Source organism: Scyliorhinus torazame, chromosome 5 (assembly GCF_047496885.1).
Source record: "Scyliorhinus torazame isolate Kashiwa2021f chromosome 5, sScyTor2.1, whole genome shotgun sequence".
Taxonomy (NCBI): domain Eukaryota; kingdom Metazoa; phylum Chordata; class Chondrichthyes; order Carcharhiniformes; family Scyliorhinidae; genus Scyliorhinus; species Scyliorhinus torazame.
The window spans coordinates 166,463,402-166,490,310 of record NC_092711.1 but is presented as its reverse complement, the minus strand read 5'-3'; the positions used below and the strand labels follow the sequence as shown (position 1 = coordinate 166,490,310).

General features: G+C 47.6%; 1 protein-coding gene and 2 long non-coding RNA genes across 3 annotated transcripts; 2 read left to right on the top strand and 1 right to left on the bottom strand.

Annotated features, from left to right (window-relative positions):
• Positions 1-40: 40 nt before the first annotated feature.
• LOC140420500 (uncharacterized) lies at positions 41-6,699 on the top strand. Its single transcript, XR_011946410.1, has 3 exons — positions 41-164; positions 3,045-3,376; positions 6,217-6,699. It is a non-coding gene; the product is annotated as an uncharacterized lncRNA (long non-coding RNA).
• LOC140420494 (uncharacterized) lies at positions 5,611-18,684 on the bottom strand. The gene is made up of 2 exons (XM_072504500.1): positions 18,590-18,684; positions 5,611-12,450 (listed from the first exon to the last, which is right to left on the bottom strand). The coding sequence occupies exon 2, from the start codon at positions 12,089-12,091 to the stop codon at positions 10,832-10,834; it is 1,260 nt and encodes a 419-aa protein (XP_072360601.1). The 5' UTR covers positions 12,092-12,450; positions 18,590-18,684; the 3' UTR covers positions 5,611-10,831.
• A 206-nt stretch (positions 18,685-18,890) lies between these two features.
• Positions 18,891-26,909, top strand: LOC140420501 (uncharacterized). The gene is made up of 2 exons (XR_011946411.1): positions 18,891-19,039; positions 23,929-26,909. It is a non-coding gene; the product is annotated as an uncharacterized lncRNA (long non-coding RNA).

Sequence of the window (26,909 nt, the reverse complement as noted above, 5' to 3'; positions counted from 1 at the left end):
ATGTGTAAAGGGTAGCCCGCCTTCTGACCTTTTACCTGAGGTATTGACCAATGGCAAGAGTTGGAGGACCAGAAGGATGGTCCTCCAGCTAATCAGCTCGGGCTTTGTGTGACTGCTCGATTGAACTTCACAAGGACGCAAACTTCCTCCCGTCTCCAACATCTGTGAGTAAAACATTTTCTTTTCTCCCTCTTTCCATTTCGTTTCTCATTCTCACCTTCAATTGGTCACTTGCAGCAACTGAAGGGAAAGGAAGTGAATCCAGGGAGGGTGCAGACTCTGGAAAGCTTGGCCCAGGTCTCTCTCTCTTAAAGACATTGACATCCTTTGCTCCCTCAGCTTGACACATTTATTTGTCGAGATCTTCTCAGAAGCCCAAATACGACATTCATGAACCCTGCCGCTGCCCAGCTTGTAATATAATTAGGAGCCAATTTAGCTCAGCTGGTTAGTGATGCAGAGCGAGGTCAGACTGGTCCTCCCTCATGATTGTCAGAAGGAGGGCAGCACGGTAGTGCAGTGATTAGCACTGCTGTGTGTGGAGTTTGCACATTCTCCCCGTGTTTGTGTGGGTTTCACCCCCACAACCCAAAGATATGCAATAGCTTACTCGGGCCTCCTAAGAATTCTCCTCGGCCTTCGCCAAACAAACCTCCAGACAGCGCTGGTTCTCCAACACCTGCACCTCTTATTTGCAGTGTAAGAAGTATTCATCCACCCGCCCCCCCCCCCCGCGCCGCCGCCGCCCCCCCCCCCCCCCCCCCCATGAGTGAAAACATCGCCCAGTGTCTTATTAACCCATGTCCACAAAGTCCTCAGTTCGGCACCAGCCCTTCTCTCTTGGCGAAGTCCATCGCATCCTCGGGCTCCTCAAAGCAATGGTGCCGTCCCTCGTGTGTGATCCACAGGCGAGCCGGATACAGCAGCCCAAACTTCACCTGCTTCTTAAACAGAATCTCTTTGACTTGCCTGTAGCCTGCCCTTCTTCTGGCCACCTCCATGCTCAGGTCCTGGTAGATGCGCATGACACTGTTATTCCAATGGCAGCTCCGCGTGCGCTTAGCCCACTGTCGCACCCGCTCCTTGTCCAGGAACCTGTGAAACCGGGCCACCATCGCTCGGGGGAAGGGGGGCGCCTCTCGCGGCTGCCTCGCCAGCGCCCTGTCCACCTCCACCGGGCGCGGGAAGACATCATCTCCCAACAGCTTCTGGAACATGCCCGCCACATCGCGGCACCGTCTCCCTCAGCCCCCTCCGGGAGACCAACGATTCTCAAATTCTGCTGATGCGACCTATTTTCCAGGTCCTCTACCTTCTCCAGAAGCCTTTTTTGTTGGTCCTTCAGCCTCTCCATCTCCGCTTCCACCACCGTTTTGGTTATCTTCCTGCTCCTCCAGCGCCTTTTCCAACTTCTGGATCGTACGATCCTGGGCATCCAGCCTATGCTCAAGCCCTCGATGTCCTTCTGAATCAGGTCTAAACTGTTCCGCTGCAAAACAGTAAAGCACTCTTGAATGACCTTCAACAGATGCTCCGTCGTTGGCTGGGCTGTCTGCACCGCGGTCCGGACGCCGGCCATATTGTCCTCAGCAGCAGCTTGTACACTGCCCTTCTTTGCCCACTTCAACTGTTTGCGATTCTTTCTGCTTCTTAATTCCATACACCTGTGTCTGGAGTCAGTGCCTGAGTGCCTATGCCTTCCAAACTAGCACTCAAAAGTACAAAAAAGTCAGGGAAAAAGTCCGACTGGATTGAGAGCCACCAAGTGTGCGACTTACTCCTCCTTAGCCGCCACCGGAACCTCCACCTAACCATTTTTGAACACTAAGGGCAATTTATCATGGTCAATCCTCCTAACCTGCACATCTTTGCAGTGTGGGAGGAAACCGGAGCACCCGTACGAAACCTACGCTGACGCGGGGAGAACGTGCAGATTTCCACAGACAGTGACCGAAGCCGGAATCGAACCTGGGACCCTGGAGATGTGAAGCAACGGTGCTAACCACTGGGCTACCAGGCTGCCCATCTAGAATGCCTGAAAGACGTGCGTTTGGTGAATTGAACATTCTGAATTCTTCTTCTGTGTACCCTAACAGGCGCCGGATGTGGTGACTAGGGGAGTTTCACAGTAACTTCATTGCAGTGTTTTTTTAAAAATATAGATTACCCAATTCATCTTTTAAAATTAAGGGGCAATTTAGCGTGTTCAATCCACCTACCCTGCACAACTGTGGGTTGTGTGGACAAAACCCAGGCAAACACAGAGAGAATGTGCAAACTCCACACGGACAGTGACCCAGATCCAGAATCTAACCTGGGACCTTGGCGCCGTGAGGCGGCAGAGCTAACCACTGCGTCACCGTACCGCCCCATTGCAGTGTTAATGTAAGCCGACTTGTGACAATAAAGATTATTATTTAAAAATTTTAGGGTACCCAATTCATTTTTTTCCCCAATTAAGGGGCAATTTTGCGTGGCCAATCCACCTAGTTTGCACATCTTTTTGGTTGTGGGGACAAAACCATCACAAACACGGGGAGAATGTGCAAACTCCACACAGTGTCCCAAAGCCGGAATCGAACCTGGGACCTCGGTGCTGTGAGGCCGCAGTGCTAACCCACTGCGCCACTGTGCTGCCCCCGATTATTATTAAGAGGGAGTAGCCTCTCCAACTCTACTTTACCTTTCCATTTCTTTTCTCATTCTGAGGGGACTTTGGTGACTCGCAGTAACTGAAGTGAAAGGAAGTTCGTATGTTGCACACATTTTGAGTTTGGTATTATAGACATATTCCTGTCTGGCAGCCTGCATGGAGATTTTCAGGCCTCTGTCCAGGACAGGAAGCAGTGAGCATGGATCTGTGAATCAGCCTGAAGCAGCACCTTTCGAGATTTGGGAGGATTAGAGAAGATAAATATTACATACTGTAGAGTGAGAATGGAGGGAGAGTGTGTTGGGTGGAAATTTACAGCTTTTGGAGAATGAGAAAGGAAAGAATGTTTTATAGAAACTAGAATTGTCTGTTCTCAACTTGCATCTTACAGGATATTAGATGAAGATTTGCAGAAAAAAACAAACATCACTTCAGGATTTGGAAGAGTCACTTGGTTTATCGGGACCGGAATACGGTACACGTGACAATAAACAAATCCAATCCAATCCGGAGAACCATCACAGCAAAAGACACCTCTGGGGTTAAGGGTTGCCAGTCAGGCAAAGGAACACAATGGCAGTAAACACAGGAATGAAGAATCACATTGGGCTGGTTCCAGGAGAATTGAGTGACAATTTCTGCAACGTAACCATGGAGTGTGATTATTGATCGTGTTAAAGTAAAAGTAAGAAGTCTCACAACACCACGTTAAAAGTCCAACAGGTTTGTTTCGAATCACTAACTTTCAGAGCACAGCTCCTTCCTCAGGTGAATGAAGAGGTGGGTTCCAGAAACATATAGATAGATAAAGTCAATGATGCAAGACGATACTGTTGAATGAGAGTCTTTGCAGGTAATTAAGTCTTTACAGGTCCAGACAGAGCAACTGGAGAGAGGGATAATCACAGGTTAAAGAGGTGTGAATTGTCTCAAGCCAGGAGAGTCGATAGGATTTTGCAACCCAACAATGCAGAATCGCCAAGCAGAAACTTGTAGCTAGGTTCCGCACACATGAGTACAGCCTCAACCAAGACCTTGGATTCATGTCGCATTACATTCACCCCCCACCATCTGGCCTGGGCTTGCGAAATCCTACCAACTGTCCTGGCTTGAGACAATTCACACCTCTTTAACCTGCTCCATCTGGACCTGTAAAGTACATTTATTATTATTTCTAGTCTTTTAATATTGTACTGCAACCATGTTATATATTTTCAGTAATCTCTTATCTCAGAGGGTTGTTAATCTCCGGAATTTGTTTCCCCCAGGGTCCAGTGGAGTCTGGGAGTCATTGAATATATTCAAGAATAAGCTAGACAGAATTATTTGTTTTATCATACGTGCCCAGTCTTTTTTTCAATTAAGGGTCCCTCTCCCTTGGACATGTGCAGTTCCAGACCACCCACCCATCTGGGATAAAGCAGTTTCTCCAGCATGGGAGGATTGTGGGAGCTGCGTCCGCCATTACTTGTCCGGAGCAGTCTCCAACCGCCTGAGACTCGGATGAAAAGTGAGGGGGTGGACATTGACACCAACCTGACACAAAGTATATGTGGGTAGTCACTGGATTTGATTGTGACCCCCCCCCCTCCCTCCCTCACCAAAACATAATTTTTTCATTTAAGGTACCCAATTCATGTTTTTTCCAATTAAGGGCCAATTTAGAATGGCCAATCCACCAACCCTGCACATCTTTGGGTTGTGGGGATGAGACCCACACAGACACGGAGAGACTGTGCAAACTCCAAACGCAGTGTCCTGGGGCCGGGATTGAACCTGGGTCCTTGGCGCCGTGAAGTTAGACAGAATTCTGATTGACGAGGGAGTTGAGGGGCACGGGGAACAGGTAGGAAAATGGACTGAAAGTTAAGATGAGGAGCGAATTCTTCACTCCAGGATGTGGTGAAGCTTTGGAATTCTCTGCTCCAGAGGACTGTGGAGCCTCAAGTCATCAAGTATTTTCCAGATCGAGTTGATAGGTTTCGAGATGTTGAAGTCACTAAGGGAAATGGTGCTGAGCTAGATCGGCCATTGAGCTTATCACAGGGTTGAGCAAATTCAATGGGCCAAATGGTCAACTGCAGTGCCTATTTGTACTGGAAGCTCATTGGCGCATTCACACTTGGCTGAGACCATTCAGCTGCTCTCTTTGTGGGAAAGGATTCAGTCAGTCATTCACCCTGCAGACACACCAGTGAGTTCACACTGGGGAGAGACCGTTCACCTGCTTTCGGTGTGGGAATGGATTCACTCAATTATCCAGCCTGCAGAGGCACCAGTGGGTTCACACTGGGGAGAGGCCATTTATCTGCTCTCACTGTGGGAAGGGATTCTGTGAATCGTCCACACTGCGGAGGCACCAGCGAGTTCACGCTGGGGAGAAGCCGTTCACCTGCTCTCAGTGTGAGAAGGGATTCTGTGCTTCCTCGAACTTGCTGAGACACCAACATGGTCACAATTGATTACAGGGGTTGGATTCTGTTGTTATTGTTTCTGCTCTCAATTACATCCAGGACTGCATTTTGTTCATTCTGACAGTTGGTCAATGGGGAGGGTCGGAGGGTTTCTTTCTGCTGGACTGGCCTTCACATGACTGATGCTCTTGAGCCTTGTGGCAAATTTCATAAGGATCACAGAGTGAAAGGGTGTTTGGAAGGTAGATGACAGATAGTTCCTGTTTCTGTTTGGAACCCCAATGCATGCAGTTCAGATGAAGATAGGCTATGGTGGTTACATGGTTCTGTCTCAGAAGGAAACTGTCAAGCCATGAGGGGCAAGTTGATAGGGAACATACAATAAAATGTGTAATGAAACACAGGCAATCGCATTTAAGGAATTATCACATATTTACATAAAATATAGATTCCTTTAAGAAACAAAAATCCAACAGGAAAAGTGACGCAACCGTGACTATCAAGAAACATTAAAGATTCCATTAGGTAAAAGGAAGAGGCTCATTGATAGATTACAGATTTATTGCTTCACTGATTTATTGGTACCTTGAAGAATCAATGCAGTATAATTCTTAAATTCAGTATACATACAGGCAGAAATTGTTTCAGATAAAAATATGAGAATTGCTGGACAGCAACTTAATATGTGTCAGAATCTAACACAGTTTCAAGAAAAGTTGCATAAAAGCCCTCGTCATGAATAAAACATTGTTCTACAAATACATCTAGCAATGAAAACGTATCGCAGCCTCAGCAACAGAAACATTTACAAAATGTAGCAAAGCCTTAGCAACAAGCAAGGTTAATGCAGAACGCCTTATCTTCAGAGGATTGGTACACGTGGCGGGAGCATGTAGACATTTAATTAACTTGATAGACATTAATGAATCTTAAGTAAAGACCAATGCCTGGATAACAAATCATGCTCCAAGTGACAGAGTTTTCTGATTAAATCAGGAAGCCTCAGCTGAGAATTTGAAACCAATAAGGGGTTAGACCATTGATAAGAATTTCTTTAAGAATAGTTTCATGACTAAAGTTTGTTCTATATTCATGCTTTAAGAAATTCTGAACCATCTATTGATTTCCTAATATTTTCTTATTTCATAGAATTTCATTTCATAGAATTTACAGTGCAGAAGGAGTCCATTCGGCCCATCGAGTCTGCACCGGCTCTTGGAAAGAGCACCCTGCCCAAGGTCAACACCTTCACCCTATCCCCATAATCCAGTTACCCCACCCAACACTAAGGGCAATTTTGGACACTAAGGGCAATTTATCCTGGCCAATCCACCTAACCTGCACATCTTTGGACTGTGGGAGGAAACCGGAGCACCCGAAGGAAACCCACGCAGACACGGGGAGGATGTGCAGACTCCGCACAGACAGTGACCCAAGCCGGAATCGAACCTGGGACCCTGGAGCGGTGAAGCAACTGTGCTATCCACAATGCTACCGTGTTTCCCCAATGTTTTTGTTTAACTCTCTTTGTTATGTTTTGATGTATTATTTGATCTGAATTTTGAATTATTTTTATGTAAGAGAATTGAGGTGGATAATTAGCAATAAAGTTGTATTTTTGGACACCTCCAATCAACCAGATCTTGGGCTCATTTTTGAAGATAAAATAAGAGATCTTATCACTCATATAGTTGCCAAAATAAGTGTAACCCTGAGGATTGGAAACTTGTTTTAGTATTTACAAAGGAGGATCAAGAAACTCATAAAGAGAAAATAGAATACGAGAGCAAACTGGCTAGAAACATAAAAAAACGATTGGAAAAGTTCCTATAAAATGTGAAAAGGAAAAGATTCGCAAAGACCAATGTGGGTCCATTCCAGGCAGAGACAGAAGAGTTTATGATGGGGAAGAAGGAAATTACAGCGAAACTAAACAATGTGTGTCTGTCTTCACAGAGGAAGATACAGAAATTGTCCTAAAACACTAGAGAACCAAGGGACCAGTGAGCACGAGGAACTGAAAGAGATTAGTATTAGTGAGAAAGTAATACTGGAGAAATTAATGTGGTTGAAAGTTAATAAATCCCCAAAAGCTGATGCTCTCCATCCCAGAGTGTTGAAAGAGGCGGCTGGAGAGATAGTGGATACATTGGTGATCATCTTTCAAAATTCTATAGATTCTGGAATGGTTCCTGCAAATTGGAAGGTAGTAAATGTAACCACACTATTTAAGGAGTGAGAGAGAAAACGGGAAACCACAGACCCATTAGCTTGACATCAGTAGGAGGGAAAATGCTACAATCTATTATATAGGATGTGATAACATACGAATTAGGAGCTGGAGTAGGCCACTTGGCCCCTCGAGCCTGCTCCACCATTTAATAAGTTGATCTGATTGTAACCTCAATTCCACATTCCCCCCGATAACCATTCACCCACTTGCTTATCAAGAATCTATTCAACTCAGTCTTCAAAATATTCAAAGACTCTGCTTCCACTGCCCTTTGAGGAAGAGAGTTCCAAAGACTCCCAACTCTGAGAGAAAAAAGTTCTCCTCTGCCTTAAATAGGCAAGTTGTTACTTTTAAAGTGACTCCAATTTCTAGATTCTCCCACAAGAGGAAACATCCTTTCCACATCCACCCTGTCAAGGCCCCTCAGGATCTGATACGGTTCAATCAAGTCACCTAAACTCCATCGGACACAAGCCCAGCCCGTCCAATCATTCCTCATAAGACCAGCCTCCAATTCCAGGTACGAGTCCAGTAAACCTTCTCTGAACTGCTTCCAACACATTTACATCCTTCCTTAAATGAGAGCAAGACTATACACAGTGCTCCAGATGTGGACTCATCAATGTCCTGTATAACTGAAGCACAACCTCCCTACTTTTGTATTCAATTCCCTTTTTGTGATTCATGCTCTTGGACACCCAGATCCCTCGGAGTCTCAGAGCTCTACAATCTCTCACTATTCAGATCAGAAACTGTTTTATTCTTCTGGCAACATGGACAATTTCTCATTTTCTCACATTATTCTCCATTTGGCAGATCTTTTCCCACTCACATAACCTACCTCTATCCTTTGTAGTCTCCTTATGTCCTCTTCACAGTTTACTTTCCTACCGATCTTTATACCATTGGAGCATCAGAGCAGGAGTTGGCCATTCAGCCCATCGATCCTGCGCCGCCATTCAATGCGATCATGGCTGATCATCCATTTCATGGTAGCACACTGGTTAGCACAGTTGCTTCACAGCTCCCGGGTCCCAGGTCCGATTCCCGGCTTGGGTTACTATCTGTGCGGAGTTTGCACTTTCTCCAGGTGTCTGAGTGGGTTTCCTCCCACAGTCCAAAGATGTGCAGGTTAGGTGAATTGGCCATGCTAAAATGCCCTTAATGTCCAAAAAGGTTGGGTGGGGTTACTGGGTTACGGCGATAGGGTGGGGGTGTGGACTTTGATCGGGTGCTCTTTCCAAGGGCCGGTGCAGACTCAATGGGCCAAATGGCCTCCTTCTGCCCTGTAAATACTATGATCCTATGATTCAATGTCTTTTTCCCCACACTATCTCCATATCCATATGGGTTATTGATATTTAGAAATCTGTCAGTTGGGTGGCACGGTTGCCCAGTGGTTAGCACTGTTGCCTCACGGCACCAAGAACCTGAGTTCGATCCTGGCCCCGGGTCACTGTCCATGTGGAGTTTGCACATTCTCCTAGTGCCTTGTGGGTCTCAGATCCACAACCGAACTTGTTGTGCAGCATTGGTGAATTGACCTCGCTCCACTGCCCCTTAATTCGAAAAAAATAATTTATTAAACAAAAAAAAAAAAAATCTGTCAGTCTCTGCTTTATAAACACACTCAGTGACTGAGCTCCCACAGCCCTCTGGGGTAGAGAATTCCAAAGATTCACAACCCCCCGAGTAAAGAAATGTCTCCTCCGAGACCGGTCCCAAGTGACTTCCCCCTTAGTTTGAAATTGTGTCCCCTGGTTCTAGACTCTCCAACCAGGGGAAACCTCTCACCTGCACCCACCCTGTCTATTCCTTTATGGATTTTGTAAGTTTCAATGAAATCCCCTCTCATTCCTTGAAACTCTAGAGAAAAGAGGCCTAGTTTCCCCAATCTGCTTTCATAGGACAGTCCTGCCATACCCGGGACAAGTCTGGTCAAACTTTGTTGCTGTTCCTCTGTGGCAATACCTTTCCTAAGTAAAACTGCACACATTACTCCAGCTGTGGTCTAAGCATTTCATAATGATCGATGTCATTGAGGCACGTTGCCTGGTTCTTCTTTGGCACCGGTATGATGGTGGTCTTCTTGAAGCAGGTGGGAACCTCAGAACGGAGGAGGGAAAGGTTGAGGATGTCCGCACATGATCTGGGTGCATGGCAGGGACTCCCGTCAGGACCTGTCGCTTTCCGAGGCTTCACTTTCAAGAAGGCCAATCTGACTTTGGAGGCTGTGACGGTGGGCATGGGCGTGTCCAAGGCTGCTGGGGCAGATGACAAAGGTTTGTTGGTTTCCTGCTCGAAATAAGCATAGAATGCATTGCGTTTGTTGGGAAGGGGTGCACTGTTGCTAAAGATTCTACTCGGCTTTGCTTTTTAGCGCATTATGTTGTTTACGCCTTGCCACAATCGATGAGAGTCCATGATTCTCGCTTAGTCTGGACAACTCTTCTGTTGTCTCTTGGTATCCCTGTTGGCTTTGCAGAGGTTGTACCTAGATTTTTTTGTACAGGTCAGGGTTGCCTGACTTGAACGCCTCAGACCAGTCGGGAGTGAATCTCCCGATTAAGCCATGGTTTCTGGTTGGGTAACGTATGTACTACCTTCTTTGGCACACCATCTTCTACACACTTGCTGATGAAGCCTGTGATGGTGCTGGCATACTCGTTTCGGCTAACTGCCGAGTTCTTGAATATGGACCAGTCACGTAGGAGCTCTTTTGCCTCAAACCAGCATTTGCACAACCTTCTTAACCGGATTTTCCCGCTCAAGTTTCTGCTTGTACCCCGAGAGAAGGAGCGCCATCTTGTGGTCCGATTTTCCGAAGTGCGGTCAGGGGATGGATCATCAGGCGCCCTTGATGTTTTTGTGGCAATGGTCAAGGATGTTGGGGCCCCTGTCGGGACAGGAGATGTGTTGGTGGAATTTTGGCAGTACACACTTGAGGTTGGCCTGGTTAAAGTCCCCGGCCACGATGAACAAGGCCGCCAGGTATTCTGTTTCATTGTTATTTATAGCGGTTACAATTCATCAAGCGCCTTCTTCACTTCCGCCTGGGGTGGGATGTAGACCGCCGTGATGATGGCAGAAGTGAACTCCATGGAAGGCAGTATGGATGGCACTTCACAGTCAGGTATTCCAGGTCCAGGGAGCAGTAGTTCCCCAGGGTCGCCACATCCGAGCACCAGGTGTTGACGAGGAGACAAATCCCTCCACCCACTCCAGGTTCAGTCCTGGATGTGATTAACAGCAGGAATAACAGCAGAATCTATCCCATCATCACTTGTGAACCCTTTGGTGTCTCAGTGTGTTGGACGACTGAGTGAATCCCTCCCCACAGTGAGAGCAGGTGAATGGCTTCTTTCCAGTGTGAACTCGCTGATGTCTCCGCAATGTGGATGATGTTTGAAACCTCTTTGTCGCAGTGAGAGGAGCTGAGCGGTCTCTCCTCAGTGTGAATGCACTGGTGTTCCATCAGTACCCAAGAGCTTTGAAACCCACTCCCACAGTCGGAGCATTTAAAAGGGTCTCTCATTGGTGTGAGTGACGTTGTGGCTCAGCAAGTGATGACCGAGTGAATCTTTTCCCAGTCGGCGAGGTGAACGGGCTCTCCCCAGTGTGACCTCGCTGGTGTCTCCGCAAGTTGGATGAGGTACTAAAGCTCTTTGTGCAATGAGAGCAGCTGAACGGTCTCTCCTCAGAGTGAAAGCGCTGGTGGGACATCAGTAGCTGAGAGCTTTTGAAACCCCTCTTGCAGTCAGAGCATTTAAAGGGCCTGCTCTTGGTGTGATTGACATTGTGTTTCAGCAGGTGGGATGAATGAGCAAATCCCTTATCACACACAGTGCAGATGAACGGCTTCTCCCCGGTGTGAACTCTCTGGTGACTCTGCAGGTCGGACAACTGAAAGAATCCCTTCCCACAGTCAGAGCAGGTGAATGGCATCTTCCCGGTGTGAACTCGTTCGTGCCTCCGCAGGTGGCCAATGTTAATGAATCTCTTTTCACACTGAGAGCAGGTGAAAGGCCTCTCTCCAGTGTGAACTAGTTCGTGTTTCCGCAGGTTGCCAATATAATTGAATCTCTTTTCACACTGAGAGCAGGTGAAAGGCCTCTCCCCAGTGTGAATTTGTTCGTGTCTCCGCAGGCTGCCCATTTCAGTGAATCCCTTTTCACACTGAGGGCAGGTGAAAGGCCTCTCTTCAGTGTGAACTCGTTCGTGTGTCCGCAGGCTGCCAATGTTAGTGAATCCCTTTTCACACTGAGAGCAGGTGAAAGGCCTCGCCCCAGTGTGAACTCGTTCGTGTCTCCGCAGGTTGCCAATATAATTGAATCTCTTTTCACACTGAGAGCAGGTGAAAGGCCTCTCCCCAGTGTGAACTCGTTCGTGTTGCCGCAGGTTGCCAATATAATTGAATCTCTTTTCACACTGAGGGCAGGTGAAAGGCCTCTCCCCAGTGTGAACTCGTTCGTGTTGCCGCAGGTTGCCAATGTCAGTGAATCCCTTTTCACACTGAGGGCAGGTGAAAGGCCTCTCTCCAGTGTGAACTCGTTCGTGTGTCCGCAGGCTGCTAATGTCAGTGAATCCCTTTTCACACTGAGGGCAGGTGAAAGGCCTCTCTCCAGTGTGAACTCGTTCGTGTTTCCGCAGGTTGCCCATTTCAGTGAATCCCTTTTCACACTGAGAGCAGGTGAAAGGCCTCTCTCCAGTGTGACTGCGTTGATGACTTTCCAGCTCGCACGGGGCTCTGAATCCCTTCCCACAATCCTCACATTTCCATGGTTTCTCCATGGTCCGGGTGATCTTGCGTCTCACCACGTTGGATGATCAGTTGAAGACTCGGCCACACACAGAACACATGTACAGTCTCTCCCTTCTGTGAATGGTGTAGTATTTGTTCAGGCTGTGTCACTGGTTAAAGTTCTTTCCACAGTCAGTGCTCTGTAACAGTCTCACACGGGTGTGTGTGTGTGTCTCAGTGCTTTTCCAGACACACTGATGTTTAAAATCTCTTGAAGCAGACAGAATAGACAAACATTTCTCCTACTAGATTCAAAGGCCAATGATCCCAAGAATTGAGTGACTCAGTCAGTTCTTGACGTGATATTTAGTTTGAGAGCTCGGCCTCAAACTCCTCTTGTTCGAACTTCCTGCAAACAGATTTTACAACAGTAATCATTGTTAGTACAGGATAGAAACTCAGAACAGACAATTCTAGTTTCTATCGAACATTCTTTCCTCTCTCTTTCCCTGAAATGCTCTAAATCTCAATCCCACACACTCTCCCTCCATTCTCACTCTGCTGTAGCTAATATTCCCCCTCCCAATTCTCCTGAAGGTGCCGATTCAGGCTGATTGACAAATCCAAGCTCACTGCTTCCTACCCTGGACAGAGAGACCTATATTCACTTACTTTCCCTCCCAATTTTCCTGAAGGTGCTGATCAACAAATCTAAACTCACTAAAACCTGTACAAGAGTAGAGAATCTCCATATAAATACATTTACTGATTAGAGATAGGGAAATTCTGAGGAAGAACTTTATTTAGTCATGGAGTGGTCATGACAGGGAACTCACTGCCCACAAGCGTTGTGGAAGTCGAGATGATCAATAATTCAAAATAATATATGAAGAAAATAAGCTTTCAGGGGAACAGGGATATCGAGGGGGAATGGCACTGACTGGATTGCTGTACAGAGAGTCGGCATTGACTTGAGTTCCCAAATGGATTCCATAAGTGCTGCAATGACTGTATCACTGGAAATATATAATGTAGGTAGAACTAATAATACATGTATTTCATTACAGAACCATCAATAATATATCTAATACATTCTATATAACACTAGATATATCTCTGTGCAATATAACATTTTTTAAAATTCATTTACGGGATGTGGGAGTCGCTGGTTCAGCCAGCATTTATTGCCCATCCCTAGTTGCCCTTCAGAAGGTGGTGATGAGTTGCCTTCTTGAACCGCTGCAGTCCTTAAGTTGTAGGTACACACCCTGTGCTGTCAGGGAAGGAGTTACAGGATGTCGCCCCAGCAACAATGAAGGAAGGGCGATATATTTCCAAGTCTGTCTGGTGAGTGACTTGGAGGAGAACCTCCAGGTAGTGGGGTTCTCAACTATCTGCTGCTCTTGGCCTTCTAGATAGTAGTGGTTGTGGGTTTGGAAGGTGCTGTCGGAGGAACCTTGGTGAGTTACTGCAGTGTATCTTGTAGATGGTATACACGGCTGCCACTGTTCGTCGGTGGTGGAGTGTTTGAATATTCATGGAATGTGGAGCAGTCAAGCGGGCTGCTTTGTTCTGGATGGTGTAGAGCAGCATGTTGGAGCTGCACTCAACCAGGCAAGTAGTGATTATTCTGTTACATGCCTGACTTGTGCCTTGTAGATGGTGGAGAGGCTTTGGGGGTCAGGAGGTGCGTTAGCCGCTGTAGCCTTTGGCCTGCCCTGGTGGCCACCATATTAATATGGCTAGTCCAGTTCAGTTTCTGATCAATGATAACCCTCAGGATGTTGGTTGTGGAGGATTCACCAATGCTAATGTCAAGGGGCAGTGGTTAGATCCTCCTTGGTAGGAGATGGTCGTTGCCTGGCACTTGTGTAGCACAAATGTGATTTGCCACTTATCAGCCAACATCTGGATACTGTGCAGGACATGCTGCATTTGGACATGGACTGCTTCATTATCTGGAGTCATGAATGGTGCTAAAGATTGTGCAGTCATCCACAAACATCCCCACTTCTGGCCTTATGATGAAAGGTAGGTCATTGATGAAGCAGCTAAAGATGGTTGGGCCTAGGAGTGTGCCCTGAGGAACTCCTGCGGCTGAGATGATTGACCTCCAACCACTACAACCATCTTTTTTTGTGCCAGGTATGACTCCAACCAGCGGAGAGTTTCCCCCGATTCCCACTGACTCCAGTTTAGCTGGGGCTCCTTGATGCCATAGTCGGTCAAATGCTGCCCTGATACCAAGGGCAGTCACTCTCACCTCTGGCATTCACCTCTTTTGTCCATGATTGAACCAAGGCTGGAATGAGGACAGGAGCTGAGTGACCCTGGTGGAACCCAAACTGAGCGTCCGTGAGCAGGTTTTGCTGAGTAAGTACCACTTGATAGCGCTGTTAATGACCCCTTCCATCACTTTGCTGATGGTGGAGAGTATTCCGACAGGAAAGTAATTGGTTTGGTTTGTCCTGTTTACTGTTCCCTTTAATGTCAGCCATCTCCTGGGGAAACCAGCCCTTTAAATGTGAACATTAGGAAAGAGACCATCATTTTAGCCAGACAAATAAATGTGTCAAGCTGAGGGAGCAAAGGATGTCAATGTCTTTCAGAGAGAGAGACCTGGGCCAAGCTTTTCAGAGTCTGCACCCTCCCTGGATTGACTTCCTTTCCCTTCAGTTGCTGCAAGTGACCAATTGAAGGTCAGAATGAGACAAGAAATGGACAGGGGGAGAAAAGAAAGTGTTTTACTCACAGATGTTGGAGACAGGAGGACATTTCAGTCTGTGTGAAGCCCAATCTCCTTTCACATAAAGCCCGCGCTGATTGGAGGACCAGCGTCCTTCCGGTCCTAACTCTATCCATTAGCCAACACCTCACAGGAAGGTCAGGGGCTGGGCTTTCCTCCACACATGCGCAGCTTCCCCTCACCCTTGGACATGCGCAGTACCTGATCACCCGCCCGTGCGGCGGATAGAGCGGGTTCCCCAGCGCGGGGGATTGTGGGAGCTAAGGCCGACACTGTCCAAACTCCTGGGGTGAAAAGTGGAGGAGGCTTGGGCGGTTGTGTGCGAGCTTGGTGTCCGCCCCCGGGCCGATTCGAAAGGCAGGCCGCCTCTGGGAGCTTCCTGGATGGGGTGAAACAGCAACTCGGCGCCCATTGCTCCTGGTCCCTGAGGGAAGGGGAGAAGACCGGTTTCGGAGTACTGCGACCAGTCGTGTTTCAAGTCAGCGGTTGAGCTGCGGAGACGCTGCTTCGGACTGCGAGGTTTACTGTCGGCGGTTTTGAGTTTGCCCAATGGAGGACGAAGGAATGGAGGAAGGATGGCAGCTGGATAGGCTGCTGGAAGCGGCGGGTCGGAACCGGGAGTGGATACCCGATGGGCGGCCCGCGGCCTGCAGCCTGGGGTGGGTTGCTGCCGTTCCTGGGGTCTCCGGGGGTTCGGCCCCCCTGGACGCCCTGTGGGCGGTTGGGACTGACTCTGGGACTTTCCTCCCCGTTGTCGACTGTTGCCAACATTGGAGTGACTCTGGCCGCTGCCATTGGAGGACTTTGAGGACATGTTGTTCCTCGTGAAATTTCGGCAAGAGCGCCGGTGCTGTGTTATGGAACTTGCAAAATTAATGGACTTTTTCTGCAGACTTTTTCTATGTATAATGAGGGATTTGCTTTCTTGTTTTCCTTGCTTTTGTTTTATTTAGTAGCCTATAACATTTAACACATTTCGGTCCTCCGGAATGGTATTTAGTAATTGTGGTGGAACGCTGGTTAGTGCAGAACTGCTCTCCCTCCGAATGGTCCTGTGCCCTCGGGCGGGTCCAGGAGAGGGGAACCCTCTCTCCTCCGCCGCGCCCGGGTCTGGCTCTCCGGGGGGTCTGTGCTCTCAGCCAAGGGGGGGCCTTTCCCCCGGGGTGTCGGCGGCAGGGCGGGGCGAACGGGGGTGGGTGAGCAGGGATTAGTGTTCGGTGATGGATTCTACCCCGTTAAACCATTTCTGGGGTAAATTAAGGCCTGGTGCCTGGTGATTGGGTTTTGATATGATACTGTTAAAAAGAATTGAGGCCCTGTGGGTCATATTTGTAACTGGAGCGGCCGTATTGTATCGGGGCCTTGTGCCTCGCGACTGCTTGTCTTTTGTGTTTAGAGTCGTTACCTTGAAACGTGCCTGTGTCGTGTGTTGTACTTTTGGGTTTTATTTCTCTTTTCTTTACTTTATTTTGGAGTGGTCGTATGGTTTCGGGGCCTTGTGCCTCGTGACTGCTTGTGTATGTGTTTGGAGGTTGATGCCTCGATGTAATTGTGCTTTGTGTCTCCTTGTTTCTTTTTACTTTTAAAACAGTCGTTTGGTTTCATGGCCTTGTGCCTTACGACTGTTCGAGTTATGAACCTGTTTGATTGTTACCTGAACTACACGTAGGGCCTGTGCCTTGCGGCTGGTTGTGATAAATGACTGGTTAATTGGTATTTGGAAATGTATCTCGGCCCTGCGCTTTGCAGCTGTTTGTGTTCAATGACTGTTACAACGTTGTCGTGAAATGTAATTGGGCCTGGCGCCTCACAGCTGTTTTGTGGTCAGTGATCGTTTAATCGTTAATGTGAAGTGTAATTGGGCCTTGTGCCTTGCAGCTGTTTCGTGTTCAGTGACTGTTGAATCGTTAATGTGAAGTGTAATTGGGCCTTGTGCCCTGTAAATGAGTCTGTGTTGAAAATTGTGATGACATTAAAAGAGGTACTCACAGATGTTGGAGACACAGGAGGATGTTTCAGTCTGTGTGAAGCCCAATCTCCTTTCACATAAAGCCCGCGCTGATTGGAGGACCAGCGTCCTTCCGGTCCTAACTCTATCCATTAGCCAACACCTCACAGGAAGGTCAGGGCTGGGCTTTCCTCCACACATGTGCAGCTTCCCCTCACCCTTGGACATGCGCAGTACCTGATCACCTGCCCGTGCGGCGGATAGAGCGGGTTCCCCAGCGTGGGGGATTGTGGGAGCTACGCCGACACTGTCCAAACTCCTGGGGTGAAAAGTGGAGGAGGCTTGGGCGGTTGTGTGCGAGCTTGGTGTCCGCCCCCGGGCCGATTCGAAAGGCAGGCCGCCTCTGGGAGCTTCCTGGATGGGGTGAAACAGCAACTCGGCGCCCATTGCTCCTGGTCCCCGAGGGAAGGGGAGAAGCCCGGTTTCGGAGTACTGCGACCAGTCGTGTTTCAAGTCAGCGTTTGAGCTGCGGAGACGCTGCTTCGGACTGCGAGGTTTGCTGTCGGCGGGTTTGAGTTCGCCCAATGGAGGACGAAGGAATGGAGGAAGGATGGCAGCTGGATAGGCTGCTGGAAGCGGCGGGTCGGAACCGGGAGTGGATACCCGATGGGCGGCCCGCGGCCTGCAGCCCGGGGTGGGTTGCTGCCGTTCCTGGGGTCTCCGGGGGTTCGGCCCCCCCTGGACGCCCTGTGGGCGGTTGGGACTGACTCTGGGACTTTCTTCCCTGTTGTCGACTGTTGCCAACATTGGAGCGACTCTGGCCGCTGCCATTGGAGGACTTTGAGGACATGTTGTTCCTTGTGAAATTTCGGCTGGAGCGCTGGGGTCATGATGTGGAACGTGCAAAATTAATGGACTCTTTTTTTTATGGACTTTTCTATGAGTACTAAGGGATTTTGTTTTCATGTTTTCTTTGCCTTCGTTTTCTTTAGCAGCCTATGACATTCAACTCATTTCGGGTTTCCTTGAAATGGTAATTAGTAATTGTGGTGGAACGCTAGTTGGTGCGAAACTGCTCTCCCTCCTAATGGTCCCGAGCCTTTGGGCGGGGTCCAGGAGGGAGGAACCCTCTCTCCTCCGCCGCGCCCGGGTCTGGCTCTCCGGTGGTCTGTGCTCTTAGCGAGGAGGGGCCTTTCCCCTGGGGTGTCGGCTGCAGGGCGGGGTGAACGGGGGTGGGTGAGCGGGGATTAGTGTTCGGTGATTGATTCTATCCTGTTAAATCTTTTCTGGGGTGAATTGAGGCCTGGTGCCTGATGATTGGGTTTGATATGACACTGTTAAAATGTATCGAGGCCCTGTGGGTCATACTTGTTTCCGAAGCGGCCGTATTGTATCGGGGCCTTGTGCCTCGCGACTGCTTGTCTTATGTGTTTAGAGGTCGTCACCTCGAAATGTACTTGTGTCTTGTGGTTTTTTTGTTCCTTTTTTCTTTCGAATGGTCGTTTGGTTTCGAGGCCTTGTGCCTCACGACTGTTCGTGTGATGCGACTGTTCGATTGTTACTTGAACTATGTGTAGGGCCTGTGCCTTGTGGCTGGTTGTGATAAGTGACTGGTTAATTGGTATCTGGAAACGTATTTCGGCCCTGTGCCTTGCAGCTATTTGTGTTCAATGACTGTTCCAACGTTATTGTGAAATGTAATTGGGCCTTGTGCCTTGCAGCTGTTTTGTGTAAAGTGACTGTTTAATCATCAATTTGACGTGTGTTTAATCGTCAATTTGAAGTGTAATGAGGCCTGGAGCCTTGTAAATTGGTTTCTGTAATAATTGTGACGACAATAAAAGAGTTACTCACAGATGTTGGAGACAGGAGGAAGGTTCAGTCTGTGACGTCCAAGCTCCATTCACACAAAGCGCGCGCGGATTGCCTTGGAGGACCAGAGTCCTTCCGGTCATCCAACCCTTCCCATTGGTCAACGCCTCAGCAGGAAGGTCAAGGGTGAGCTTTCCCTCGCACATGCGCAATCTCTGCTCTCCCTCAGACATGCTCAGTCCCGGGGTGGGGAGAGGGGAATCACCGAGAGACTTCTTGTTCTGGCCGCAGCCGGTTGCCTGGAAACCTTGTCTCGAGGAGGGGAACAATGAGTGAGGCGGAGGAAAGTTGTTGACCAATGGGAAGAGTTGGTGAACCGGAAGGACTCTTCCACCATCCAATTAGTTTCCCGTTTTCTGAATGCGGAAGCTGGACAATGAGCAAAACTGGGGCCTCACACAGACTGAAAACTTGTTTTTGTCGCCAACATCTGTGAGTAAAACAATTTCTTTTCTCCCCCCTTTCCATTTCTTTTCTCATTCTCACCTTCAATTGGTCACTTGTAGCAACTGAAGGGAAAGGAAGTGAATCCAGGGAGGGCGCAGACTCTGCAAAGCTTGGCCCAGGTCTCTTCTTTCTCTCAAAGACATTGACATCCTTTGCTCCCTCAGCTTCACACATTTATTTGTCTGGCTAAAAGGATGGTCTCTTTCCTAATATTCACAATAAAGGGCTAGTTTCTCCAGGTGATTGGTATTAATTTACTGTCCCCTTAAATGTCAGCAGACAGGCATGTCTTATATGGTACACATCAGATATATTATTTATGGTTCTGCGATAAAGTGCAATCCAGTCATCTCTTCCCTTGGAGGGTTATTAGTCTCTGGATTTCTCTTCCACAGGGACCAGTGGGGTGTGGAGTCATTGAATATATTCACAGATGAGTTGGACAGATTTTTAATAAATTGTTTTGTTTTAAATCATTTATAAACAATGAATGTAACAGAAAAAATCGTGGCAAATGGGTACAGAGCGGAACAAGAGATATTGCCAACATACATCTAAGCAACACATTGCAGAATTAATTTGGAACAGGATATTTGAGGGAGCAGAGCCTCGAGATGAAATGCCAGATTAATTGAAGAACCAGTTTACAGGTTAAAGTCGTGAGTGGGGAAAGAGGGTAAGATTATATAACAATTCAGTTTGTAAACCCCAAAATATTACAAGCAGACTAACAGCATAATCAAATTAAAATGAATAACACAACACGGATAACATAGAACTATAGTGCAAAAGGCCATTCGCCCCTTCAAGTCTGCACTGAGTCGCAGAAAAAGCATTTCACTGAGGCCCATTCCCCATCCTATCCTCGTAACCCGTTGCATTGATCATGGTCAACCCACCTAACCTACACATCTTTGATACTAAGGGGCAAATTAGCGTGACCAATCCACTTTCACTGCTCATCTTTGGACAGTGGGAGGAAACCGGAGCACCCGGAGGAAACACACGAAGACACGAGGAGAATATGCAAACTCCACACAGACAGCCACCCAAGGCTGGGATTGAACCTGGGTCCCCGGCGCTGAGGTAGCAGCACTAATCACTGTGCCCTACTCCCGGCCTAAGTTGAATTGAATTCACTCATGGAAAGCCAGGAGGAGCAAGTCAGTCAAATGTAAGAGTCCCATCCTTTACCCAATGCATAAGACTCAGAATGAATCACGGACATTAAAAATTGCATGGAGATGCATTTCATAATCAGCCTATGCTGGTTTTGGATCGAGAGAGAACTGACTGGTCTGCTTCTGTATTGAGCCAGATGAATGTTGGCTCCATCCTAACCCAATCCCTTATGAACCTAAGACGAGAGGCCAATTGATGAAGCCTGATTTTCGGAAGACCATACCCTCCCTTATCTTGGTGATTGGAGCTGAACAAACATTTTGTTCCAGGTAGAGTTATAGATGTTTACAGCATGGAACCAGGCCCTTCGGCCCAGCTTGTCCATGCCGCCCAGTTTCTATCACTAAGCTAGTCCCACTTGCCAGCATTTGGCCCATATCCCTCTATACCCACCCTGCCCATGTAACTATCTAACTGCTTTTTAAAGGACAAATTTGTACCTGCCTCTACACTGCCTCTGGCAGCCCATTCCAGAAGTTCACCACCCTCTGTGTGAAGAATTTTCCCCTTTGGTCTCTTTTGTATCTCCTCTCACCTTAAACCTATGCCCTCTAGTTCTAGACTCCTCTACCTCGGGGGAAAAAATGTTGGCTATCTTCCTTATCTATGCTCCTCATTATTTTATAGACCTCTATAAGATCACACCAAACCTCCTACACTCCAGGGAAAAAAGTCCCAGCCTCTCCTTATAACTCAGACCATCAAGTCCTCGCAGCATCCTGGTAAATTTCTTTGCACTCTTTCGTGTTTAACATTATTCTTTCTATAATAAGGTGACCAGAACTGAACACAGTATTCCATGTCCGGTCTTACCAATGTCTTGTCCAATTTCAATAAGACATCCCGACTCCGGTATTCAATATTCTAACCAATAAAACTGAGCATACTGAATACCTTCTTCACCACCCTGTCCACCTGCGACTCCACCTTCAAGGAGCTATGAACCTGTACTCCTAGATCTCTTTGTTCTGTAACTCTCCCCAACTCCCTACCATTAACTGAGTAGGTCCTGCCCTGATTTGATTAATTTCCCTAACAACTCTGGTTGACAGTAGTATAGACAGCATCTGCAGAGGGTACAACAGTCTGGGCAACACATTTTAATGAAGGGGATCCTTCCTCACCATGAAATCGGAAGAGCCGACCACCGGGCAAGGTCCCACCTAATAGTCACCATCAGCTGTGGAAAGTTGGCCCCATAAAGCCGTCATTGATCGGTTTGGGCTGGTTTAGCTCAGTGGGCTAGACAGCTGGTTTGACATAGACATAGACCAAACAGTGCAGAAGGAGGCCATTCAGCCCATTGAGTCTGCACCGACCCACTTAAGCCCTCACTTCCACCCTATCCCCGTAACTCAATAACCCCTCCTAACCTTTTTGGTCACGAAGGGCAATGTATCATGGCTAATCCACCTAACCGGCACGTCTTTGGACTGTGGGAGTAAATTGGAGCACCCGAGGAAACCCAAGCAGACACGGGGAGAACGTGCAGACTCAGCACAGACAATGTCCCAGCGGGGAATCGAACCTGGGACCCTGGCGCTGTGAAGCCACAGTGTTATCCACTTGTGCCACCATGCTGCCCCTAGGCTGCAGAACGAAGGTCCTTTGTCAAACAGGCCAAGTATTTGCTCGGCTTATTCCCAAACTCGTACAACTTCGATCTCACTAACTGTCAACTTTTCTCGACTTGCTGAGTAAATAGGGAGTTCAAAGCCACTCTTGCTGCGTTAACCTCCTTCAGCAGTAGCTTACTCGGGCCCTCCATATGATTCTCTTCCACCATCGCCAAACAAGCCTCCAGAGGCTGCTGGTTCTCCAGCATCCTGCACCTTTTATTAGCAGTGTAAGAAATGATCAGCCCCCGAGCATAAACCGTAAATGTCTCCAACAAAATGGAGAAGGAAATACAAGGAGTCGAGTTAACCAAAATGAAGAACTCAAACTCGTCCCGAAAGTGCATAATAAATGAACTCAGGGAGGCTCCAAACCTCCACATTCTCGACCTGGGGGTGAGCCCTCGAGCAAAAACTCCAGTGGAAGGTCTGCGATTACGATGATCCCTGTGGTGCAAGTGGACACCAGGTGTAGGATCGTCCTCGGCACAAAAAAGGTTGTCGATTCTAGTCTGACATTGCTGGGGGCTAGAAAGAAGGTAAAATCTCTGCTCCTCGGGTACAAAGTTCTCTAACCATCCACATAGCCCACCTTCTCATGGTTATGATCCCGGACCAGACCCCAACAGTGGCTCGGATACTGGGCACAAACCCCAATATTTTATTTGTGTTTTGTCAGACTGTGAGGAAAGGATACCTCACTCCAGGAGTGATTTCACACAAAATGGGGCCATGCTATGTGAAAACAAACTTTATTATTGACACAATATTCAAATATATAACATCACACCAGAAAACAGCTGACAATTAGCCCTTAAACAATGCTAATCAATACAGTGAATACAGTAACCCTTAACTGCTACCTTTATTCCCACTCAAACAGCAAAAACACATCTCAGCTCTCAATCCACCGTTAAACACAGTTAGCCCTCAGCAATACCTGCTTTACACAGATGTTCTTTGAGAAAGAGAGATCTTGTGTCACCGCTTTAAAGACAAGATCTCAAACCTGTCAGAACCATGAAGAAACTTGGGAAGCTGTTTCAGCTTGTTTCAGCTCACCTTCTAACGACACTCTTCTGAACTGCTTGGAAAGAAACTGCTCATCTAGCGACAGACATATATTTTCAATTGAACTGAGATGCTTGACCTCTGCTCACATCTTGAACTAATTCTCAACTAAAAGACTGCTTTGCTGCAAAAAGCCTAAAACCGTGGCTCCTCCCAGTACTGATACCATCTTACCAAGCTGCAATCTAATTAACTCCACAGGGAATCCCCTTCATCCAAACAACATTCCATTAGCCCACACTTTTTATGATGCTGTAATTACACCTCTGGCTGCAAAACTTAGTTGTCCTTCAAAATAAATAAATTTAGAGTACCCAATTCTTTTTTTCCAATTAAGGGGCAATTTAGCGTGGCCAATTCACCGACCCTGCACATCGTTTTACATTGTGGGGGTGAGACCCACGCTGGCCTAGGGAGAATGTGCAGACTCCACATGGACAGTGACCCGGGGCTGGCATCAAACCCAGGTCCTCGGCACTGAGGGGCAGCAGTTCTAACCACTGCGCCACCGTGCTGCCCCGGCAATGAATTTAAAGACAATGTGGTGAAACTTTGGGATTCTCTACCCCAGAGGACTGTGGAGCCTCAGCATCAAGTATTTTTAGACCGAGAGTGATAGGTGTCTCGATATTGAAGATATCGAGGGATATGGGGGATAGTGTGGAAAAATGGTGCTGAGGTCAATCGGCCAATGATCCCATTGAATGGTCGAGTCGGCTTGATGGGCTGAATGGCCGACTGCAGCTCCTATTTGTTATGATCTGTGACCTGGACAGGAAGCAGTGAGCAGGGATCTGTCAATCAGCCTGAATCAGCACCTTCAGGAGAATTGGGAGGGTGAATATTAGAGACAGCAGAGTGAGAATGGAGGGAGAGTGTGTGGGATGGAGATTTACAGCTTTTGGGGAACGAGAGAGAAAAGAATGTTCCAGAGAAATTAAAATAATCTGTTCTGAATTTCTGTCCTGTACTGACTCTGATGTCTTTTGTAAACTCCTTTTACAGGATGTTAAAAGGAGAGGATTTACAGACAGAAATCTCAAACATCACGTCTGGATCTGACAGAGTCACTCGGTTCATCGATCATTAAAACTAGGAGAAATGTTTGCCAGACCTGTTGACTTCAACAAAGTTTAACCATCAGTGTGACTGGAAAAGCCCCGAGACACACACGCCCGAGTGAGAGTGTTCCAGAGCACTGACTGTGGAAAGAGCTTTAACCAGTTACATAATCTGAAAAACCATTGCACCATTCACAGCGGGGCGAGACCGTACACGTGTTCTGTGTGTGGACGAGGCTTCAACTGATTGTCCAACCTGGAGAGACACGAGGAGACCCAAAACATGGAGAAACCGTGGAAATGTGGGGACTGTGGGAAGGGATACAGAGTCTCATCTGTGCTGGAAATTCACCGACGCAGTCACACTGGGGAAAGACCATTCATCTGCTCTCCGTGTGGGAGGGGGTTTAGTCAATTATCCCACCTGAAGTCACACCAACGAATTCACACTCGGGAGAGGCCGTTCACCTGCTCTCAGTGTGGGAAGGGATTCACTACGTTATTCAGCCTGAAGTCGCACCAGCGAATTCACACTGGGGAGAGGCCGTTCACCTGCTCTCAGTGTGAGAAGGGATTCACTACGTTATTCAGCCTGAAGTCGCACCAGCGAGTTCACACTGGGGAGAGGCCGTTCACCTGCTCTCAGTGTGAGAAGGGATTCACTACGTTATTCAGCCTGAAGTCACACCAGCGAATTCACACTGGGGAGAGACCATTCACTTGCTCTCATTATGGGAAGGGATTTACTGACTCAAGCAGCCTGCAGAGACACCAGCGAGTTCACACTGGGGAGAGACCATTCACTTGCTCTCATTGTGGGAAGGGATTCACTGACTCAAGCAGCCTGCAGAGACACCAGCGAGTTCACACTGGGGAGAGACCATTCACCTGCTCTCAGTGTGGGAACGGATTCACTCAGTCAAGCAGCCTGCAGAAACATCAGCGAGTTCACACTGGGGAGAAGCCGTTCACCTGCTCTCAGTGTGGGAAGGGATTCTATGTTTCCTCGTCCCTGCTGAGACACCAACAAGTTCACAATTGATTAGTGATGGATTCTGCTGTTATTGTTTCTGCTTCAATTACATCCAGGACTGCATTTCGTTCTCTCTTCTCTTTCTCTCTCTCAGGGATTCTGAGACAGGAAAAGTGATGCAACCTGTGGCTAACAAGAAAAGTTAAAGATTCCATTAGATCAATGGAAGAGGCTCATAAAGTGGCCAAAATAGTAGTGAGTCTGAGGATTGGGAACTTGTTTTAGAATTCATCAAAGAAGGACCAAGGAACTGATGAAGAGAAAATAGAATGAGAGCAAACTGGCGAGAAACATAAAAACCGACAGGAAAAGCTCCTATAGGAATGTGAAAAGGAAAAGATTAGCAAAGACCAATGTGGGTCCATTCCAGGCAGACAGGAGAGTTTATAATGGGGAATAAGGAAATGGCAGAGAAACTAAACAATGTGTGCCTGTCTTCACAGAGGAAGATACGGAAATTGTCCTAAAAACACTGGAGAACAAGGGACTAGTGTACAGGAGGAACTGAAAGAGATTGGCACCACAGGGAACACAGTCCATTCCAATGAGAAACGTGGCAGATTTGCCGGATTCACGATTGACACTCAGGAGGCTGACAAGCTGCAGCTGCACAAACACACTTCACTCCCCACCACCATCCCAGCCAACAAGATGGCAGTGAGGAGAGTGGCACTCCGCTTTACGACACCGAGCTTGAGACCCTGCTGGACGCCATGGAGGAGAGGCGGGCAACCCAGTACCGCGGCCCGGGAAGGAAGCTGCCAGCTGCCACCATTCATCGTGCCTGGGTGCAGGTGGCAAAGGCAGTAACCTCCGTGAGCAACACCGTCCAGACAGGCCAACAGTGCTGTAAAAAACTGTACAACCTCCTCGGGGTGAGTGGCAGCACTGTGCCTCTGGCACCAAACCCGTCCCATGCTGTTCCTTGGCTCCACCCAAACAGATTTCACATTTTGTATTCCTGATCTGAGATCCTCCCTTATTAATGTACTGATGCCGTCCCTTATCAGTGCAACACCACCTCCTTTTCCTTTTTGCCTGCATCATCAGCAAACTTAAATGACCATATCTTCAGTCCCATCATCCAAGTCATTGATATAAATTGTAAAAGATTGACTCCCCAGCACTGATCCCTGTGACACACCACTCGTTACATCTTGCCAACCAAATAATGACCTATTTATGGTTAGTCTCAGTTTTCTGGTAGCTCGCCAATCTTTCACTGTGAAAGACTGTTCTGGAGTTAAAGGCTGCCAGATTGGGAAAAGAAAAGAACTGAACCCTCAGGAATCACTTTGGACTGATACTTTTAAGGTGTAGGTTTCCTACAAAAATAATATTTAGTTAATGTTGCTTCTAGTTTGTTTGTTGCAGTAAAGTTATAAAACCTTATGTCCTGTCATGTGGTCCTTTAATTTGTTGACTGGGGATTTGATTTTTGTTTTGAAGTTACTGATCTTTAAAGAGATCCCAATCCACAAGTTTTGTCTCCCATTTGAGCCTCGGGCACCTTTCTGTCTCGTTATTGATCGTGTCAATGACAGCCAGGCAACTGAGCTGAGGGCTGAATTTAGCTGAGAAGAACAGGGCCTGTGCCCCAGTTGGGAATCTGCCATGGGTGTCACACTAATAGAGGACTGACTGGGAAATCAAGGGATGGGGATGATCAGGGCTGATGGTGTCTTGAACCCAGGGTTCAGTGCATGTGTCCAAAGTGGGGAGTCAGAGGAACAGGCTACAGAGGAACCAAAGAGAAACATTTGGGTCCTGAATATTGTAAACATCCTTTCATGGTTACTCTTTACTCTGGTTGTCTTTGATCCACAAGTAATGTTCCGATATTATTTAAAACCATGTTCTATTTCATTAATAAACTTGGTTCATTGAAAATA